This window comes from Physeter macrocephalus, chromosome 20, assembly GCF_002837175.3.
Source record: "Physeter macrocephalus isolate SW-GA chromosome 20, ASM283717v5, whole genome shotgun sequence".
Taxonomy (NCBI): domain Eukaryota; kingdom Metazoa; phylum Chordata; class Mammalia; order Artiodactyla; family Physeteridae; genus Physeter; species Physeter macrocephalus.
In genome coordinates this window covers 52,250,692-52,273,893 of record NC_041233.1, presented here as the reverse complement: position 1 = coordinate 52,273,893, position 23,202 = coordinate 52,250,692, and the positions used below count along the sequence as shown (strand labels likewise).

The 23,202-nt window shown below is 44.3% G+C and overlaps 1 protein-coding gene across 13 annotated transcripts in view; it reads right to left on the bottom strand.

The window, feature by feature from the left end:
- PLCE1 (phospholipase C epsilon 1) overlaps positions 1-23,202 on the bottom strand; it is a 328,485-nt gene that overhangs the window by 88,128 nt on the left and 217,155 nt on the right. For all 13 annotated transcript variants that reach the window (XR_008616316.1, XR_008616317.1, XR_008616318.1 and 10 more), the window contains exon 5: positions 998-1,143. Coding sequence is in view for 8 of the 13 variants with exons in the window: in XM_055081396.1 (XP_054937371.1) it covers positions 998-1,143 (146 nt within the window). In the remaining 5 variants the exon portion in view is untranslated. The remainder of the gene's footprint in view (positions 1-997; positions 1,144-23,202) is intronic.

The following is a 23,202-nucleotide window of genomic DNA, read 5'->3' as shown; positions in this document are numbered from 1 at the left end:
TATCACATTAAATCCTATGTAAAGGGGTAGATGCTTTTCATTATTGTCCCCATTTACAGATGAAGAAACTGAGGTTCAGTGAAGTCAAGTAACTTGCCCAGATCACACAGCTATTCAGGCGGGGGAGCCAGGATTTGATTCTCTGCTATTCTCATTCGACCATTCATACTCGTCTCCTTCACACCACACTTACACTTGCAAGAGTGAGAAGCAGCTACTTTGTGCAAGGTAACCGAAGCTGAAACGGAATAAGGCGGGAGGCTTTATTGGCAGAATGGTGATCTTATTATTAGCTTGATGGAGAAGGCGTAAGAGCAGGATATCACAGAGGTTAAGGGCACGGACTCTGAACTCAAGGTGGCCTGCAGTCACATCCCAGCCATGCCAGGTGACCTTGGGCGAATGACTTAATTTCTTCTTACCTTAGTTAGAAGTTTCTTCTTTTGTATGGTGTGGGAATAATAATAGTATCTACCTCAGAAACTGTTCTGAGAATTAAAAGATTTAATGCATGGAACATGCTTAGTCCAATGCTTGACACATAGTAAGTGTTCAATAAAAATGACAGCTAACATTATTCAATGCTTATTACCAGTAGTGGCCACTGCTATTGCTAAGGGCAGTCAGTAGTTGGGAGCTTATAGTGCTGGGGTAATTCGTAAGGCAGAGCTGGGAAGAGATAGGTAACAGTGGGGCTTACAGGGCAGGCAGGGGAAGAGACAGGTCAGTGATGGGGTTGATGGAGTTATGCAATCAGATACTTAGCTTGGCCAAGGGCATGGGATCAGAGTAGACACAGTGAATTAGGATCGTGACTTCTGAATTCTGCAGCATCTTTGAGGGACACGGATTGTGGTGCTAGCAGAGGTTATTTCCCCCAAATAATCACTACCAATTGCCTGGTTTGGGTAAATATGGTTACCCAGACAATTAATTCAGTGCCATTCAGCTGGTAAGAGGAAACCCCCCAGAAAACCATATTCCCCACCGCCCATACCTGAGGCCGGCCAAGAACTCCATGACGGCATTGTAGTTGCCCATGTTCCAGCAGCATTTGGCCACGTGCACCAAATACGAGAAGACTTCCCGCTTCTCCTCCATGGAGCCTGCCGTGAGGATCAGCCACGTCACCCAGGAGCTCACCTGCAGAATGCAGAGAGGGGAGTCCACTGAAACCATGTGCTGGAAGCTTGATCATACTTTTCCATAAGAAAAATTTTTTTTAAAAAAAGTCAGTTTAGTATTAGGAAATGAAGGACCCAGCCAAGAGACTGAATTGAAGCTCTAGCTCCATCACTGCTTTGCAATGGAATTAACCTCTCTGTATTCTTCATCTTCATCTTTAAAATGAGGCTGAAGGGCTTCTCTGGTGGCACAGTGGTTGAGAGTCCGCCTGCCGATGCAGGGGACGCGGGTTCGTGTCCCGGTCTGGGAGGATCCCACATGCCGCGGAGCGGCTGGGCCCGTGAGACAGTGAGAGGCCCGCACACCGCAAAAAAAAAAAAAAAAAAAAAAAAAAGAAGAGGCTGAAAGGTAATTTATACAATCCCTTTTCAGCTATAAAATTCCATTAGACCATAAGAAAACAAGGCCTAAGGATAACTACGATTTAAATGTATTTGACCGAAAGAGCAAGAATAAATGCAATCAATGCTCTTAGCCCATAAATGAAAGTCCATTTGTCAAATAGTAAAATGCGTAATATTAAATGAAAAAACGCAAAAAAAATTTTTTGAACTGTCTTTCACAAAAGCATTACCTATTATGCTCCTCAAATGACTAAATAATAGAACCAATATAGCACTTCATATATGTTAACTCATGTATCTCTCACAACAAATCCTAAGAGTCAGGAACTATAACTATGCTCATTTTATAGATGACGAATGAAGGACAGAGGGCCTAAGAGACTTGCTCAAGGTCCTCAACCAATAGTTGGCAAAGCCTGAATTTGAACCCAGGTGTGTGGCCCAGAGGTGTCCCTATTAACCACTCACTAAATGCCTAACGTATATACTGTTCTCCTGCTGTAGGCATAAATTTAGTCTAATGTGATTTGTCTTTTCTACTACACAGACTGGAGTATAATATTTAATAATAATCTACTACTAAAGTCCCCCCTTTATGGTATGCAGCCTCAAAATCCTTTGCTTAATCACTAAGATTATTTTGCTGCTACCTGTACTTTGGTGCTTGAACACTAGTGTTCACTTACGTTACTTTCTCCATCCTGGCTAAGGTCTGCGCTGATAAGTTCAGTTGTTAATAGATCAAAGCCTTGGTCTTGACCCCACATGGCCCATTAGTTGTACTTGGTTTAACAAAAGTGCTGAAATCTGGGGAGCAACTCATTTCCCTGGCTTGAGCGAGAGTGAAGCCTGAACAGAGAAGCCTGCAGGGAAAAAAGAGTTCAAGGTCTAAGGCAACCACTTCCCTGACTCCCTCCCTCCAAATAAAATGAGAGGAATGAATAGCATTTAGTGCTGGCAGCAACCACAGAGGGCAGTCCAACCCCATTCTTCCAGATCAAGAATCCAAGGCTCATGGGAGAAATGATTTGCCAAGGTCACAATTCTTGATGTCAAAGCTAGGACTCCCAGGCTGGTGCTCTTTCAGCTGATGAAGGGAGCTAGTTTCTGTAAACTTGGCACTGGTAGGTCCTTCTAAGCACTCAATAAGAGATGCACATTTGAAGACAGAGATGGAATCAAAGGAGAAGGTACCGAGAAGAGTACCAAAAAATGATTAAAAAAATGAAGAAAGCAGAACAGAAGAGATTGATGCTGAAAATGTCTTTCCTCTCCCTACACAAAAACAAATAGGGAAATAGCAACAGAGAGTTTCAGTGCTTAATACAGGGTTATAATCTGGTAGCAGCCAGGAGCACTGCAGTAACAATTGGTCTCTTCCCTTCTGAAATTTGCTGAAGCAAAATGTGATGGGCCTCCTGCCACCCCTGAGCCCAGCACGAGCCCAGTGGGCTCTAAGCAGGCACCACCGATCTCTACCTGCTCTGGACCTGGCTGAACTCTTGCGAAACATCAGGAGAACAGATCTGGAATAAGACCCCTAGGACAAGCCATAGTCCAGATCATCCTGCAAGGAATTAAGAGCCTCTTGGAAGAAGATAACCATTCGTTTGATCTCCTAGGACCGCTTTGAGCACACAGGAGCCCTTTGGGATTCCCCAAATCAGCCCCTCTCCTGCAGCTGTGAGCAATCCCTGGCTCACTGTCTCCAAGCTTTGTCCCTTCACCAGGTTACCCAGCTAAAAGTCACCAGGCTGGTGAAACTCTGGCTCTCTAAACCAAGACATTATTTTGCCAGCAAAGACTGAGTGTCATTAATGCTTCCAACCAATTCTTCCTTTGGTGTGATTAGTTTTGATAAGCCCTATCCTGCTCTAAGAAATCATCAGAAAACACTCAGAATCATAACATCATTGACTCTGAGCTAGGAATCCAAATCCATCTCCTTAAAATAAAAATAAAACTCTGAAAAGTTAAAATGGTTCTTCAAAGACACCTGATGCATTAGTTCTTGAGGCCTCTGGCTATATTCTTTCTCTGGCTTTAGCTCCTTTCCTGTTGAAATTGATGGCAAATCAGTGTCTTTGCAAAGTCTCTGTACTTTCAGGCTATTCTGGTACCACACAGTGACTTATTAGTGCAGTGACCTGAAAGGGTTAACATATCTTCCCTTGGAGAGACCTGCTTCACAGAGCAGACACAGACCACCAAGTGGTTTGTGCCTCAGTCCTGATCACACATCCAGATTTATTTCCTATCAGTCAAATCATTTTCCATATACTTTCCCACAATGCTAGGAAAAAAACAGTGATACCATATTTCACATGGAAACCTAATTTAAGCCAACTGTTCTGTCTCTGAGTGTGAGTCCCCAGGGCTTGGTTATTGAGATTATGTAAGCACTGTTATTACAAACACACAAACACACACACATACACCCCCCAACATCTGCTTACAGACTTCAGGGACAATTCTTATTGTGGCCTAATGTATTCATTATTCCATAGGCATTAAGTCACGAGAGTGTCAGCATTAATTATAAAAAATAAATGACACGAAAAGGAAACAAGCATTCAGCGATGACTGTAAAATGTAGCCCAAAGCATAAACATGGTCATATTTACTAAGTGGACAAGGGGATGTGTTGCCAATCCAGAAAGAATTTCAGGACACTGAAATCACACAGAAAAACACAAAAATCGCATACATGTACAGTACTATGACTCAAACATAGGGAGCAGTCCTAGAGCAGAAAGGTGTTAAATGTGGCAGATTATTTTGCCTTATTTCAATGGTCAGCACAGCATAAAGAGAGAATCTGGCTCCCAGCCTAATTCTTTAAGTGTTCCTCCCAGAGGCTCTGTGCTTACCCTGGTGACCTTGACCCCTTCCTACATGCCTACAAGTCCTCCACAATTGTTTTTTTTTCTTTCCTTCCCAGGCCCTTCTCAGTACTCTGAGGCCCAGCCAAAGTGAAGAGTTTGCCCCCTCTTCTCACATCAAATGCCTTACTGCTATCACACAAGCTTAGTTTGGGAGGAATGTTCTTGCTCCATTCAAAATGACCTTTCCCTGGCCCACCATGTCTTGCCTGTGTCCGTTGTAAAGCCAAATCCTTATCTTGGCCCTTGAGGCCCCTGTCTGTTCTCCAGTCTCACCTCGGCTCTCTCCACACTCCTGCTTTTAGGGAGGTGAACCAGGCTTTTCCCACCCTAGGGATCTTGCACTAGTTGTTCCTTCTAATGGGAAGCCCCACCTCTGCCCCATCCCTCAACCTTTGATTTAGCTCATGTTGACTCATCCTTTGGGCAGAACTGTGCTTAGACCTGCAGTCCGACCCCGTGCCCATGCCCTGAGCTACAGAGGCCCATGTTGGCCTTCATCCAGCTGTGTTCCCCCACAGAGTGAGAAGCCTGTGGGAAGGAGGGAACCTGTCTGCCCACTGGCTGTGCACCCACCTCCAGATCGCTCACCCCTGTAGACCCAGGATTCCCAATCCCCTGTCCAAACAGCTCACTTCCAGGCCGGCAAGGGCCTGTTTTCTAGATCAGTCCTCCTGAGGGTAGATCATAACTCTAGGCCTGAAGGCTGGCCAAGTGGGGAGGGTGGTGTATTGATGGAGTTTACACTTGAGGCCTGAGGTGTCCACATGATACACAGGCATACGAGCCAGGATGGAAAGAGAGGTGGGAAGGCCACAGGCGGGCCTTTCTTTGTACTTCGTGCTGACTTCCCTAAAGTCAGGGGCAGGGCTGCCTTCAGGAATCTGATGAAAGCCTTGCTGTCTTGAGGAGGCCTGCCCTGATGTCCCACCTGGGCTGGGTCCATGTGCTGTGCATTATGTGGTGCCCCAGACTCCCTGGGCAGTCAGCACCGCGTTCCCCAAAAGGCTGACTTTGGGGCTGCCGTGCTCACCAGCAGCAGAGCCCACTGTAAGTGCTTAAGGAGAGTCTACGAATGAACACATGCGACCTCCCCTGGGAAGGCCTTTCTGATGGCTCACCGACACCCCACACGCAACTTCCTCCTGCTTCTCTTTCACTGAATGTCGGACCTTGAGTGCAGCTTCACGTCTGCACTTGGATTCTCACAGCTGTGTGGATTTGCATCGGGCTTAGCTTTGTTATATTTGTGTGCCTGACTCTTTCACATGGGTCTGTTCTGTCTCCCCCCGCAGACCTTAAGTCCTCGAGGGCAGAGACCATCTTTCCCACATCCCCAGTGTGGGGATGCTCGGTGCCCCTGACCGGCAGGCAGGCCACTCAGAGTCCCAGGAGGCCGGAGGCAGAGAGGATTCTCAGCCTTCAAATGGTCAGATATTATATTTGGGGAAAGGCCTGAACACTTCCTACTGCTGTTCCCAGGTCCAGAAAAAGGGGACAAATGACTTCCTGCCAAGAAGTTTTTTTGAACATGCTGAGCAGAAGTTTTCGTAGAAAGATGATCCTTTGTAACGGGTATCTGGTCACCCTCACTGCTAAGTCCAGCCTCAAATGGTGAAATCTAAAGAAGGTAATGAAAGTCTCTCTAGACAAAGCTCCTCTGAAGTGGGTTGTATGCAGTGCACATCTATACCCGCCCTCCATTGAGCTTTACTAGAACAACACTTGAACTAGAGGATGTGGCATGCACACGCAGGCAATACATCAACACACGTGCGCACACACGTGCGCGCGCGCACACACACACACACACACACACACACACAATGCTCCTGCCCAGGCAGTACTCCTCACAACATGGAGCTGGAGCGCCGGCATCAAAATCTCCAGAGTAGTGGTAGGGTGTTTATTCAAATGCAGATTGCAAGGCCTCATCCAGACCTAGAAGCCAGACTAAGATTGCAGCCCAGGAATCTGCATTTTTAGATAACTCCCTGGTGTCCTTATGTACACTTAAGTTGAGAGCTATCCCAGGGGTTCGGTGTTCCTTTCTCCGCCCCTGAGCCTCGAGTCAGGAAAGCATCTCTTCTGTAGTACCTGGCCCATACTATAAGTCACCACCTCTGTGACTGTACTTGAGACTGGGGCTGTCACCCGTTTGGAACCTGGAAGGAGGAGCCAGCGGGAGATAGCGTAGCATAGCAGGTGGGGAGCAAGGGCACCGGAGTCGAGGGGACCTGCCTTCAACTCCCAGCTCCACTGTTACCCTGTGCAGGTCCCTGAGGCAAGCGACCTACCCTCTCTGAGCCTCAATTCCCTTTTCAGTAAAAGGGGAATAATAATACTTACCTGATAAGACTGTTGTCAGGATGAACCTGGAGGCTGTATCTAAGATCTCAATGTGATGCTCAGTGTGTAGTTAAGGGCTCAACAGATGTTTACTACTGCGGCCACCTGCTGCTTCTACAACTACTATTAATATTGCTAACTGAGTTGTAGAGAAGCTGAATTCCAGGAAGCGGAGCACAGAAATTCAGAAGAGAGGAGTCTCCAAGTTCCATTTCCTAACTACAAGGAAGGAAGTAGCCCAAGGCTGAACCAGGAAGAATCTGTGGTTGCCTTGAGAAGGGTTTGTGCCCCAAACACAAGCCTGTCCTAAAAGGATAACTCATATTTCCTCTTCTCTGAAGGTTTGCTTCCCTGACTCCTCATTAGGAATAAATTATCCATTTTTTTCTATTTAAATTGCTCAATCCCATATACACATGTAGATATTTACATATATGTATGCATAGGAGTATTGCTAGTACCTTGTCCTAAACCAATCTCTCCCAAGTGTGAGCTGCTTGAGGCAGAGGCCAGGACTTAATGTCAGGGTCTTGTACTAAGGATGCAGTGGCCATCAAGTTACACATGCTCAGGCATCCTCCTTGATGTGAAGTGAGTGCAGAAGAGACTCTCGAGCTCCTGGTCCTGCTTGGCATGGGTCCACCATGACTGTGTTTAGGAGAGACTCAGACAGAAAAAAGGAGGCACCTGAAGGTGGTTTCTGGAGAAGCCCTAAACACATCTTGGATTATACGCTCAAACTGCATCACAGTTGTCTATAGAACAAACTCTAACCTCTTTTTTTGGCCTTCAAGCACGGTACCATCTGATCTAAATTTACACCTCCAGCATTAATTTTCACTGTTGCCCGCCATTCATCTGTCTGACTTTCTAATCCTACTACATTTTGTACCCTTTCTTATTCTCTGCCTATTCTTTTTTCTTTTTTAATTTTAAAAAGAGAGTCTACTTAAATAGACGCTGTCTTCTTTGCAGATATTACATTTCCAAAAAAACACAACTCTGTCTTAAGTACTTAACATGTATTCATTTAATCCTACAACAACCTAATGAAATGTATGTCATTATCGTCCCATTTAATAGATGAAATGGAAACAGAGAGGTTTAGTCACTTTCCCAGTGTCACACAGCTAGTAAGCTGTGGAGGGAGGAATCACAACCTAGGCAGCCCAGGCCCAGAGCCCAGGCTCATAATATTGTCTCTGCAGGCACAAGTTGGTTCTTGAATGCTGGTATTTCTTGGGGCTCTGTCCTTGACCCTTCTTGGATCTCTTCTTATGCTACGTCCTCTTCTTAGATGATTTCTTTCACTTACCTGGTTTTACCCACCTCTCTGCTGCTGTCTCCGAATATCTATTTCTTGTCCTGTATATCCAAAAATTAACTGGACCTTTCCACCTGGAGGGCCCAAGGCCACCTCAAGCACACCGTGATCCCAGTCCTTGACTCTTCCTTCACCTTCCATTCCCACATCCAACTGACTGCCAAACAGCCCAGATGTCACCTCCTCCAGGAAGCCTTTCTTGAATCCTCATATGGTTAATCAAAATTACTTTATCACTGCACTGTGACCACTTTCCCCCTGGTCTCTGTCCCTGGAATTTGAGCTCCTTGAAGGCAGGCATTGTTTTACTCATTTATTTCCCAGCACAGGGTCCAGCATGAGTGGTGGGTCCTCAGTAACTTCTTACTTTGAGTCACACACAAAGCACAGCAGCCAACTCCCTGTCAGTGCTGCCCTTCTCAGAAGTGTCCAAGGGCCTGAGTGCCCAGAGCACCTGGAGGCTGCAACCCCATCCTATAATCACCTGTCTGCTTGTTCTTCACCCAGGAGGCTCAGAGGCTTGTGCTGGGAAAGGATACTCTGGGAGCCATGGCATAGAAGGCCTGTGGGCATTTGGGCCCATGACTGGAAGATTCCATTTTCCCTGAGAGAACTGGGTATCAGAGAGTTAGGGTAGTGATGGCTTTCTCATCTGCTCTGGAATGCGCTGGGACCATTCTGAGGTGCCCTGAGTGATGTTCAGGAAATGGCCTCCCAGGTTACTTAAGTCCCCCGATGGGGAACTCACTGGCTGCAGGCCACACTGCTTGGAAAAGGGAGAGAGAAGGTTGTCTTCCAGGGCCACCGAGCAGGTCTGGAGGTTCTGAGACCTGCTGTGAATCACTCTGGGTCCCAGGGCAGGTGGACACCTGTCACAGGAAAGGAAAACTGAGCCCAACAAGTCACTATTTCACTTGCAGGGCCCAATGGCAAATGTTTGCCGATCGCAATGCGGACGGTGAGCAGGTAACAGGAGACCAACAGTTAAACCAATACCAATGATCAAGCAGGGAGGAGAGAAGGGAGGGGAATAAAATCGTTTGCATGTGTTGGCCTGTGTTCCCCTGAAGACAAGTCTGTGTGAAGAAACAAAGGATATTGGCATCCCACCAAGATCAATGATATCCTGCCCTGTGGGACCCTGGTAGATATAATCGATCACTAAGAAGAAGATAATTAAATCTGCCATCTGTGCAGTACATGTATGTAGGGGTGAGCTTCTGTGAATTAAACTTGTTAGGGAATACATCTGATGAAAACCAGAATTCTGTCTCTTTAGCTTCCCTGTTTCAATGGGAGGTGGGGGAGAGAAGGGAGAACCCTGGATTTGGAGCCAAAGAAATGCAGGTTCACCTCTTGGCACTGCTTTTCACTATTTCTGTGATCTTGAGCACGTTTCTTACCTTCCCTGAGACTCAATTTCTCACCCATAAAATGTCCTGCCATAGTGGGGGTGGTAACTAATAAAAGATACAATAAATATATGTAATGTGCTCTAGTGGCTGGAGCAGAGTACATGCTCAATAAATGTCAACTAACACTGATAATGAAAAAAAATAATAAGCAGCTCCTTCTTCAAAGACGTTTCTTTGTGGAAACAACGTTGGCCTTCTTCTTATCACAGTGCCAGCTTCTCTGTTCTGTTTAGCAGAGAGGGAGTTCCCGAGGATTAAACTCGAAGAAAGAATGATCCTTTGCTTCTTTTAAAGAGGCCAGAAAGGAGAGGTAGAGGGAAGGCAGAAAAGGGGTAAGAAAAAAGTTGAGGAAAAAAACGTATCAATAGCAAGTCTAAGCGGAGTTGGCAGGGAGGGGTGGGAAACAGGAGATGGGGAAGGAGGATGTGGGCGAGGGCTGTCTGAGGACTTGGGGCCATGTGGATATGGTTTGGTAGGAGGGGAAGTGCTTGGAAAATAGCAGTGAGTCACAGATAGGTTCTAAAGGGGCAGCTGCCCTGAGAAACCAGGGCCCTTTGTCCAGGAAACATCAGGTACATCAGACAGCAGTTACATTTGATTCAGAGTGGAATTAAACAACAGCATGGGACACTGGCCAGTTCAATATCTTTCTTACTTCATGAGAAGGAGGTCACCTTTTCTAGGGAAAGAATAGATCCCAATTCCAAATAAAACCCAACAGAGCTGTACATGTAAGGCAAAAATTCTAGGATGTCCAGCACAAAATAAAAGCCCTTGGTGTGCCTCCCCAACCACCTAATCTATAAAAATAAACAATGACTGTCCTTTGATGAGGTCATGTAACTGGCTGAATGGTAACTACCCTGGTGGTGCAAAGCAACGATCTTGAGCCTGACAGCTCAGTGTGCAGAAATTCACTTTGGCAAGCAAACGACTGCCCAGGGGCCTGGCTCCAGCGCTTCCACACTGTACCTGACACTTCATTTGTCCTGTTCACTGACTAGCATGCTTCTTCATGTGTGCCTGTCCGTCTGCAGCTTTAGATTTCGAAGTCTTGGCAGGCAGACCCTTGTGCCAATTTTGAGTTGTTCCCATGTTATTCTGCATACAGTAGGTGCTAAATAAATATTCCAGCAGCTGTAGTTTTCTCTTTCTGCTCCAAAGACCCAGATAGAGACAGGTCTGCCAGATTTTGTGGTAATGTGCCCCAAACTGTGTTCTGGGGACATGTTCTACCAGTATTTTGTGAAGAAAGTGTCTGGGGCCATACAGGTTTGGGGGATTCTGGGATAAATTAAGATTTCTTCACTGGCAGGATTTCTTAGAGCTTTAAATATGCTAATGTGCATGGTAAATCTCCAAGAAGGGGCTAATATTCAGAGTTTCCCAAATTCTTTATACCATATGATATTTTTTCAAAGGAACACTAGCATCTAGAAAAATCCTGGAATATTGGCACCAGTCTCTCTGAGCTCCTACAGCCTGGAGCCGAAGCAGCCAGAGGCTCGTCTCCACTGGTAATTCTGGAGACCTCAGCCTTCATCTGCTCAACCTGAGAACACATCCCTCCATCTCTAGAAACTGCACAGTGTGAGTGGACTTCAGGAGGCAGAAATAGCCAGAAATGGCAGCATATGGTTTTGTAACAGGTGTCATAAATTCAGTATCAATATATTATTGTAGGAATTCTAAAACCAAGACACAAAGAAGATTTTCCTTAAAATCCAAAATGAGGAGATTAAGGCATGTGGGCAATGATTATTTCACAGCCAAGGCAGTCCTGAGCAAAGAGCCTAGCAGACTGGCTTTGAGCCATGTGGTTCTACTACACAATGTGACAATGAATATATCAAGGATCTTAAAGGTTATTTAGCTCATTTTCCTTATTTTATAGATGAAGAAACCCAAGAGAACCAGAGAGGTCAGGTGACTTGCCCAAGGTCAACTAGCTAGTGAGTGGTAGTGCCAGGGCTAGACCCCAGGTCTCCTGACCTCAGGACATCCTATAGTCACAACCTGCTAGGCTTCTTCTATCTCTGTGAAGAGGATCTGATGCACCGCCACCCCCTCCCCCTCTCACTCCCTCCATCCATGGGTCCACAGAGGCAGGCTCCCCCTGGGTGAAGAAGCGGCACGTGCCAGCAAGGAGTTAACCTGGTCTGATGGGGAGGAGGAGGAGGAGAGCTGGGAGCTGCAGGAATTGCTGAAGACACTAACTCAGGGAGCCTAAGAGATGGTGGTAGTGGGTCCTAGTTGGTCAAAACCCAAGGAACAAAAGGAAGAAGAGTCAGGACATTGAGAAGCCCTCAGTGGGCAGCTGCCGGCCCACAGAGATTTGGGGCAGAATTCTAGAAGGGAGGCTGGAAGGAAGATGGGGAGAAATAATAATAGTTGGTGTGGTTGCTACTTGTCTTCAGTGATGGCAGGAGAGGTCCGAGGAAGAGTCAAGAAGCCTCCTCTAAAAAAACAAAAACAAAAACAAACTAGGAAAGGGACTTCCCTGGCAGTCCAGTGGTTAAGACTCCGCGCTTCCTATGCAGGGGGTACAGTAAGATCCTGCACAACGCAGGGCGCGGCCAAAACAACAACAACAAAAAACAAAAGGAGAGGGGGCAGGTGGGAAGAGCCCTCCCAGAAGATTTCTGTTGGGATGTGTCTTCTGGGAAGGGAGACAGCGGCCGCTCACCGGTGATGGTGGCGGATTATGGGCTGCGGACCCTGATGAATAGCTCATGGGCATAAACCCAAGGACAGGAGCTGCAGAATTCAAAACGCTGGGCATGGGGAGGCTGAAGGGAGCTTCAGACCAGCAGAAGAGGGGATTTATTTTGGAGACTGGGGCCATGCCACGTGGCTGGCAGGACTTTGGAGTGATTTTGAGTGGGCTGAAGTTCTACTTGTTTTCTTCAGGAGAGTCAGTTAAAGAAGTTTGGGGGGTGTTGACAGTTTTGGGGGTGTGTTGACAGTTCCTGTAAAAGTGACTGACCTGTTTGGGGTCTGATAGTTTAAGGGTTCCTTGAAGCCATGGCAGGAGTGGGTGGGGGCCAAACACAAGCTTTGCTTCTCCTGTGGAGAGGGGGTGGGTTTCCACTCCAGAGTGGTTAAAGACATGTTTCATATCTGGCTCAAGAAAACTCTTTAGAGAAATATTTACTTGGAAAATGCTTTAGGTACAGATGACAGAGACGTAAAAACCGCCAGTTAAGTATTAGAAAGTGGCACATCTTATACCCAAACAAAATGGAACAAAAGCCCAAACCAAACCAAGATCATGTTTTTGGGGTGCAAATATTCTTTCCTAGATGCAGAGGGTGGCGGGTAGGAAGCCCATGATCAAAGTCAGTGCTAGATTCAAGTCTCAGCTCTAACATTTACTAACTGTGATACTGGCCCAATTACTTTGTCTCTTCTATTCCTTCAATTTCAAGCAGGCCTGTCAGCAACACCTACCTTACAGAATCGCAGGGTTAAGGGAAATAAGGTGAAAGTGCTTATACTCTAAAGCACAGTAGAAAGATTAGCCAATGTTATTAATATTAATGGACATGCATTCAATGATTTCCAGATATGGCATTTGGTTTTGTGAGGCACCTACATTTAATGTGGTATTTCTTTGAATTTAGAAATTACAATTTTTTAATTAATGTCTTATTGTCTCTCTCACCCCTCACTGGCCTCTGCTCTATTAGACTTGCACATAGAATATGCCTATATTACCCCCAGCCCCACTCTTTTTTTTTTAAGATTATTATTTTTTTATAAATTTATTTATTTTGTTTTAATTTTGGGGGGCTGTGTTGGGTCTTCGTTGCTGTACGTGGGCTTTCTCTAGTTGCAGCGAGCGGGGGCTACTCTTCGTTGTGGTGCGTAGCCTTCTCATTGTCGTGGCTTCTCTTGTGGCGGAGCACAGGCTCTAGGCACGCGGGCTAAGTAGTTGTGGCTCACGGGCTTAGTTGCTCGGCGGCATGTGGGATCTTCCCGGACCAGAGATGGAACCCATGTCCCCTGCATTGGCAGGTGGATTCTTAACCACTGTGGCACCAGGGAAGCCCGCCAGCCCCACTCTTTAAATTCAATATTTTTATATCTTTCTTGTGGCAGGAAAGAAACTAATAAAGGAGGATGCTATTTATGTCCACGGATAAATTAACAGATGTTAGTAAGAGCATAAAAGAAAGTTTTACTATGAGTTGATGAGAGTTCAGTGTATAATGTAAAAATAAGAACATCTTAAAACTAAACATTTTCATATAAGATTGGCTAAAAGATTTCTTTCTCTTTTCTCCTAATTTTCTAAGATACGGTCAGAAACTCATGTTTTAGTCAAATATTTTTCTGAAACAAAATCGGTTTGTAAAAATTTTCTCCTTTTAACTTTAAATGAATAGACTACAGCCTTCTATCAAATATATTCAACACCTGCAGCTTATAAACTCAGGCCCAGATTTCCTAAAAATGCTGGACATGTTTTAGTATTTTACTGATAAAACCCAGATGTCTTGTCTTACATGCCCTAGAAGAAAAGAAATATATAACCTTACAAAGAACACTCACCATTTTAAATCTGATTAAATTCTATGCCAAACAAGGACTGGAAAGAGTATGATGTTTGTACAAACAATCTTTTCAAAAGTATTTTTCAAATCCACTTAAATGTCCTGGAAAACTCCTGAAATGTGAACCAGAAATATTTATGTACATTCCACCCCTGCATTAGAATATTAGTTTGGGATCATGTCTCCATGCTTGGAGCAGGAGTTGTGGTGATGATTAGCTTGATTCTTCAATCTGTGTTTCCAGGCCCACGTGGAATGAACCCCACTTTGGTCACATACCTATGACAGTACCATTTCGAGCCCGGTAGTTTGGTATCAGAACCACCTGTGAGAGTTTGCCATTTAGTGTCTAATTCTGTAGCTCTGGGGAGGGGGAGGGGAGGAATCTGTCCTATTAAAAAGTTTCCCTAAGTGATTCTGATTAAGCCTAGGAACCGCTCATCTAGGGTCTCGGCCATTCGCTAATTTAAGTGTGTACAGGAATCTTCGGGGATTTTGTTAAAATGTAGGTTCTGATGCAGTAGGTCTGGGCTTGAGGTTGGGGTTACGTGCGGAGATTCTGCATTTCGTTCTCAGGTCTCTTCAGTCTTTTTCAGTCAGGAACGGTTCCTCCATATTTCCCTGCTTTTCATGTCCTCTGCAGTTTCAAAGATTGCAGCCTTACACTCTGTAGGATGGCCCTTAACCTAAGTCCGTGGGATATTTCCTCATGACCAGACTTTGGTTACGTTGTTCTGGCAGGAATGCCCCAGAATGAAGCTGGCTTTGGCTCAGTGCATCACAACACAGGGCACAGGACAACACTTGGCACCACTTGGGCATATCAATCTTGATCATGTGCCCAGATTTCTCTACCATAAAGTCACCATTTGCCCCCTGATAACTGATGAGTGCTTTGTGCGGAGGTCGTTCAGTGACCGCACTGAAATCCCGCTCCTCATCAACCCTCTGTCCATCTGCCTTCCACTGATGACTACCACTTGGGTCAGCCACCTACCCCTACGAGAGCTGCCAAATGATGATTTCTATTTCCACCCTTACTTCTATATTGATTAGCTGCTTTCCTTGGTAAGAATGAGCTCTCCCTTCTCCCCCATTTATTTATTTATTTATTTATTCACTTAAATCAGCAAAGACTCACGGATTGCAAATCTTCCCCACTATATTGGAGTCCATGACTATCATAATGAAGCTCAAATTGTTGCAGAAGCTCAAATCCTGAGTCTTTCTGACATGTCTCCATCATCATTCAAGCATTTCCTTACTTTCTAGCATAACAAGATGTTTCAGACTTCTCTCAAATTTTTCCTGCCCCAGCCATGGAATCAGCCTTTTCTCCAAGAAGCCCTTGGTTTCCTTTTAGTGGAGGATGGTATTTAAAATACAGTGTCTGTGTGCTCAGTGTGTTCATGCTACTGGAATGTCACTGTTTCTAGGTCTCCTAGGCACACAGAGCTAGAAAACACACACATAACCCCCCCACACACCCCATAACTATGCCCATATTTATCTCTTTATACATATTTAAAAACATAAGTTCATAATGAAATCTACATTTCCATTTTAATACCTCAAGGTTCTTTCTTCTTTCTAGGTTTGTATCTTTTCCAACAGTAATGAACCTGGCTTTCATATATTTTTCCTTCATAGAGATAGTACTTATTTATACAATCAGTTGAGTTATTTGCTCAAAGTAACCGGTATTCCAGCCATCCAGGCCTTCTCTTCCATCCACCACCTACATACCCCCGTCACCACCCTACATTGTCTGACATGCCATTGATGTACCTCTGCGTGGCTCCCACACCCCTCACTTCAATGAGGCACGCCTGCTCCTGACTCCTCCATGCTGGGCAAGAAAGGGAAGGCTATTCATCCTTTGTAAATGGACCAGTAGTGTCTTGTATTTAAGCTACAATGATTAGTAACTTCATAATTGCGAAAGTAAATTTGACCTTTTTGTTAAAACATTCACTAACAAAAAAGTAAACATGAAGATAATTTAAACATTGTGTGCGTGTGTGTGTGTGTGTACGTGTGTGCGTGGCAGCTGAACTTTAAAGTTGTAAAGAACTTTAGAGGTCACTTAGTCAAATGGTTTCAAATTTGGGGGCCCCAGGATTTTATGGAGATGCCTAGGATATGAAATTGAATAAGCAGAGCTGCTCTGATGAAGAGACGCTGGATGAGGAGTGGGGTAGAGTCTCTTCAAGGAATATTCTTTGGGGCTCCTGAGAACATCATTTCAACACCACCAGCCTTATCCACCCTTCAAACTCCAAACAAGGAGAAGGCAGTCTTTACTGACCACTTTGCTATTTGCTAAAAGCTTAGTCACATAGATTTGTCCATTGTCCACTGTTGATACATGGCCAGGAACGACCTATGGGGCCAAGCTGTGTATCTCACCAGATTTTGGGATTCTCACATTCCTTCTGAATCCTTATGAAGGGGTATCAGAAGATCACATTGCATAGGATTTGCCCAGTGATGGCATAAATTCCAGCTCTTCACAGGAGAAACAGGATGGCCTAGATCCCTAGCTCTTTTTTTTTTTTAAATTTATTTATTTATTTATTTTTGGCTGTGTTGGGTCTTCGTTGCTGCACGCAGGTTTTCTCTAGGTTCGGAGAGCGGGGACAACTCTTTGTTGCGGTGCGTGGGCTTCTCATTGCAGTGGCTTCTCTTGTGGAGCACAGGCTCTAGGCACGCGGGCTTCAGTAGTTGTGGCACATGGGCTCAGTAGTTGTGGCACGCGGGCTCAGTAGTTGTGGCTCGCAGGCTCTAGAGCGCAGGCTCAGTAGTTGCGGTGCACGGGCTTAGTTGCTCCGCGGCATGTGGGATCTTCCCGGACCAGGGCTCCAACCCATGTCCCCTGCGTTGGCAGGTGGATTCTTAACTACTGCGCCACCTAGCTCTTAACTCATCCCCAAATTATTTCAATGTGGCATTTAGGTGAATAGGATATACCTGCCCCTACTCCCCACAACTGCAAATAGAAAGAGACATATCTACATTATGACAAAAAAAAAAAAGAGAGAAAAACAGTCTTTCAGTGGTAGAAAGGTAAAGAGTACTCAATAAAATAGTATTGAGCTTTGAAAATGAATCAACCATAGCCACACATATCGACATGAATGAATTTCAAATACACGGTTGAGTGAAAGAACAAGTCAGGAAAGAACACACACGATTTGGTCAAAACCTTCCAATGATTTCCCATATCGTTCTGGGTAAAATTGAAATGGTCTACAATTAAATCGAAAAGCTCTACACCATCAGGCCGCTTGACCTCACCTTCTACTATCCCCTCCCTCCTCCACAGCCACACTGACCTCCTTACTGTTCCTTGAATGTGCCAGGCATGGGACCCCCCCCACCCCCCATCTCCACAGGGCATTTGTACTTCCTGTTCCTTCTGCCTGGACAGCTCTTCCTTCAGATGTCCAGAGAGCTCACTTCCTCCACCCCTTCCTGTCTTTACTCAAATACTAGGCTCTCTGTGAGGTCTTCCCTCACCACTCTACTTCAGGTTATAACAGCCACTCCTTCCCAACACTCCCCAGCCCCTCCCCTGCTTTATTTTCTCTCTAGCACTTATCAAGTCATATGCTTTACTTATCTTATCATCTGTCTCCACCTAACTAGAATGTAATTCCTATCAGTAGAGGTTCTTGTCTGTTTTTTTTTTTCACCACAGGATCTCCAGAGCCTAGAACAGTGCCCAGAATGTCGTAGGCACTCAAGACTATTTCTGGATGAATGATTGAATGAACAAATGAATGATATTCCAAGCATGGCCTCAAGAAGCCAACAAAAGTGCTAGCTGTCTGATGACAGGAGGAAGAGCTCATTTCCAACTCTGCTGGATCTGAAGAGTCGCTTTTGGCAGCCTGCCTTCGACATATAATTCTAGTTGACAGATGAACCCCTTTAGTGATCCATTTAGGAATCTGGGGGGTTGGGGGGAGGGCCTGTTGGAGATGTTCACCCCGGAAAGGGCGTTAGGATGCTGCCTCACTCACAACAAAGTGTGTTTTTAAAAAGCTGAAGTACATTTGTTTCCTAGTCAAGGTGGCCAACTGGCAACTTCGCCCTCAGACTCTTGCTGGCCAGTCCTCTCCTCTGTGTTCTATGTATTTAGTCATTCAACAAATATTTGCGGAGCAATGTCTAACTGACAGGACTGCACTAGGGCTTCATGTGCATAACTTTCTTCTTTTTGTTAAACAGACTTTTTCAAATTTATTTGCATGCAACTGTATTTCATTTTCATTCTCTCTTCCTTCCTCCCCCCTCCTTTCTTTCCTTCTCTCTCTCCCCCACTCACGGGATCCCTAGTTTCAACCTTATTATTTTAAGCAATACATGTTTGTTATAAAAAGAAAATCCAACAATATAGCCTTCTGTACAGTAGAAAATGAAATTCCCTCCCTCTTTCCCTCGCTATGGGTCACCCTAATAATAACACTTATCGGCCATCTCTGCAAGTAGACAGGTGAGAGTCCTTGGGGAATAGAAAGGTGGTGAAAGGGGAGAGAAGTTTCACAAACTTGACTTTTATATGTAAAGGGACTTGCCAGGAATCTCAATTTTCAATTGTCTGTAGCATGTCACGCTTGTTAAAAGCTTGGCTGAGGTAACTGGTATTTGAGAAAGACATCCTAAGGGTCATACCAGGCATTCATTCCTGAGATTTTCTAAGCTTTATCCCTGTGCCAAGCGAAACTCTAGTGAGCAACACACCTGGACCAGACGATCTTAGCTCTCTACATGTGTATCTTTAGAGAGCTATGCTTTTAAATTATGTCCTTTTATTGAGGGTCAGTATAAAATATGGCCAGGCAGAGACTGTTTCTGCAAATGCTTTTGTTCTCAAAACAGCCCTTGGAGACTATCCACCTTCTATAGGACACATAGAAGAAATTCCTCCCAGAGCTTAGCTTGGATTTTAGGATGAGCTGGTATGCTGTTGCTTCTTTACCCTCCTCCTCTCATTCCTCTTCTTTCCCCTCTTCTCTAAACTTTCTTTTTCAGATAACGAGAATAATACTGTATCATCATCTCTCTCTTTTTGCCTAGGCTACCAGGAAGCTCAGACCAACTTTTGAATCAATGGTATCAGTTTCCTTTTGCCCAAGAGTTCTTTCTTGTATTGTTCTACCCTTTCTTACATGATTCTAGCCTTTTTACTCCATCATTTCTAAAAGCTTCTTGAGATTTTTTTCTTTTTTTGCAAGAAGGAGGAGACATAAATAATCCATTAATAGAGAGTCCAATGCTGACATTTTACAATTTACACGTAAGGAAAATAAGGCTCAGAGAGGTTGCCTTTGCTAAGAGCCACAAAAAGCTAATTAATGGAAGCTTTCAGACTAAAACCTGAGGGTTCCCACTCTCTCACTACCCTATATATTATTTCAAATTAAAGACTAGAATTTCTTCTGCCTTCAGATATTGTGAATATTCACTCTGCTTGATTTCCTTTGTGTTCCGCTTTTGGGGAAAGAAGGCAAGCCTGTGGTCTGTACGATCTCCCCATCATCACCAGCAATGCACAAGGCTGACTGGATCTGGGAGGGAGGGGGATAACTTCTCACATCATTTCTACGTAGGCAACCTACCAAATTCATTTGGGACCTCAGGCATAATAACGGGGATATGGATGAAATATATTGAGGAAACAAGGTATTTCTGAGTATGACATTTTTGTTGTGGACTGTGGGGTCACCGAAAAGAAGGACACCATGAGTTTAAAGCAAGCTGAAGGGCTCCACATTTTGATGTTTGAAATATGGTAGTTTATACTCCCAAAGCAAGCGTGATTGATTGGATTTAAAATAATCATTTCCCCCTAAAACATTAATATGAAGTAAAAATTCTTATTTGTACTTTTAGGTTTCCTTGTATGGAAAAACAGGGTGAGTGGAAAGATGGATCTAAGAGTGTGAGTTGGCCAAATATTCAGGGCAGATGACAGGTGTCCCTAAGAGCAGTGGAGAATGGAGACACAGTTAGGAGGAGCAGAGAGCATGGCAGAGCCCAGAACTGACTGGAGAGCCACTACGTATACGGGTTTTGGAGGCACACAGACTGTCTGGAATCCCAGCTCTCCCAGGTACCAGCTTTGTGAACTCTGACACATTTTCTAAGTTCTTTGAGCTTTGGTGTGTCCATCTATAAAACGGAAACAAGAACAGTTATACCCCAGGACTGTGCAGAGGATTTAATAAGGCCACGTGGATAAAGCCCACAGTGTAGACTTGTTTAAGTGCTCAACTAATCATAGCTATCACCATTCCTGAGTCAGGTTAGAGCAACCACGGTAGCCAGTGAGTAACTAGGTTACTTAAAGAACTAGGCCAAAATCGTAAAGAAAAACCATCAGTACATGGAAGGTACTGAAGAGGTGCTGGGTACACTTAACTGAGGACAGACTTTACTCTCTGGGGTGGACACAGCTGCAGAGAAGACAGTTTTCAGACTGAAATTGTGATGAGCCAGACTTATGTTAGGATAAATCAAACCAGTGAATGAACTGTGTACCTGGGTAATTGCCTAACTCTGCTGGACTTACATATCTTGCAGCCAAAGAGCCAAGGTTTCCTCACATTGTCATCAAGTCATAAATGGCCCGCTGAGCACAGAATGGGCCAAGGTGTCCCTGGAGAGTAATAACAGGGAAAGACTACAGTCCTAAGCCCAAGGAGAAAAGACCCCCACAAAATGAGTGATTGGCAGCCCTGAGTCCTGGGGGGTGAGGCTGGGGAGCAACAGCTTCTATGGGTGGGGGGTTTGTGAAGTTCTTGGCTCAGTTTCCTCACAGACGGTGAATTGGATCTGAATGTGAAACATTTTGCCAGAAACCTTCTGTTACAGGAAGCTCCCTAGAAAGCAATGGAAGATTAAACTGTTATATCTCCTTTAAAGGCATCACTATTATCTCAGGGACAGGGGGAGGGTACTGTGGCCAGGAATAAATTAAGTTGATAAAAGGAATATGGAAATTTCCCCTTGGTATAAAACATCTTGACTGATTGACCTAGATGGTCCAGATGTTTGGATATGGACATATATTCTACATGCCATGGTCACATTATAAAATATTGGGCTCTACACCCTTTGTAAATTGATCTTATTTGTACACTTGCTCTTATTTGTTAATTTGAAAAGCAAAACTAAATAACATTTTAGAAAACAAACGAAAACCAAGCTGGATTTTGTTTTTAACTTGGCAGAAAAAGTGGCCTTTGATTTTTGTGCCTGATATTCTGAATAACTATCTTCTGGGCTTTAATTTTTTTCTTTTTTTTACCAAATACTTCTCCACATTTAAGTTTTAGAAAGAAAACGCCCCCAAAATATCTACAGTCATCCTTTTCTTTGGGTATGTAAGTGAGCAACAAAAACAAAAAATAAAATAAATGTTTCATTTGCAGCTTACATAATTCATGTCATATAACCTTTAAAAATTATCTTGTTTGAAATTTCATCAAGATTAAACTAAAATTCTTCAGAGAATATTTTTCAGTGGGACAAAGTGTTCTATATATACATCTACAAATGAAATTTTAGATCTATTCTTATTTTGTGAGAAGAAAAGTTTTTTAACAGTAAACTTTTAATTTTAGAATTTTTTGGACTTAGCAAAAAATAGCAAGAATATTACAGAGAATTCCCATATACCCAGCACCCAATTTCCCCTTTTCTTAATATCTTAGGTTAGTATGTACATTTGTCACAATTAATAAAACAGTATTGATATATTATTATTAACTAAATTCCAAAATTTATTCGTTTTTATCCTCAGTTTTTACCTAATGTCCTTATTCTACAAAGTTACTCATTTTTCCTCCCTTTCCACACTGTCCTCTTTGGAAGTAAGTCACTATGCGCAGCTCACTCTTAAGGAGCAGGGAGTCATGCTCCACCCCTCAGAGGGCAGTTTCTAGAATGAATTATTTGAAATTCTTTTGCATAGGAGATTTGCCTATTTTTCCCATTTATTTACTCCATCATTTACTTATAGCTGTACAGATCCATGAATATTTATCTTATACTTTGGGCTAGGTTGAGAGCTCAGGTACTCTGTGATATTGCTGCCTTGGCAGCCATTCTGTGTGGCCAAGCATCAAACTGACACTATCCCCTCCCTCCAGCAATGCCCTAGGTAACAGCCTGCAGAATCACAAGTAAATATAGGTTTCGGATATGACTCCCTCAAAGACTCTTGTGATAAGCACTCTCTCCCAATGCTCTGCTCAAGGCCTTGTGCACCTTAGATAAGACCCCCGTGGAGCTTACCAAACCCTGCTCTTTTTCTTTCGAATCGACCAATCTGGCTTTGGCCCAGGAACCCCAAAGTACTCCACTCATGGATCCTAATTAAGGCACATGGCCCAGGTCCTACCTCTCTCACTACCTGCACCTGCCTTGACTTCTCAATGCGGCCCCTCTAGGTGTGCTGGGCACCTCTTACAGGACCTTTCCCTAGCAGTCTTTTGTCCAACCAGTGGCTCACCATCTGACACTGGGGGTTTCACTTAACTAATGCTCATTTTAAAAAGTCACGATGGGGCTTCCCTGGTGACGCAGTGGTTGAGAATCTGCCTGCTAATGCAGGGGACACGGGTTCAAGCCCTGGTCTGGGAGGATCCCACATGCCGTTGGAGCAACTAGGCCCATGAGTCAAAACTACTGAGCGTGCGCGTCTGGAGCCTGTGCTCCGCAACAAGAGAGGCCGCGATAGTGAGAGGCCCGTGCACCTTGATGAAGAGTGGCCCCTGCTTGCCACAACTAGAGAAAGCCCTCGCACAGAAACGAAGACCCAACACAGCCATAAATAAATAAATAAATAAATAAATAAATAAATAAATAAATAAACTCCTATCCCCAACATCTTCTTTAAAAAAAAAAAAAAAGTCACGATGGGCTGCACTCTAATACAGGTTTCCCCTGCTATCTGAAAGTAGTATGTTCCTGTGAAACCTTTTGTAAACCAAAATGGCATAAAGAGAAGAAGTGATTACTTTAGGACGCATCCTGCTAACAAGAATAAATTGATATAAAGCACAGATGCTCACAGATACAATTCAGAGCTATGGCACTGAGATGTTTAGTGTAGTTCTCAGGGAAGGAGCTTGGTGT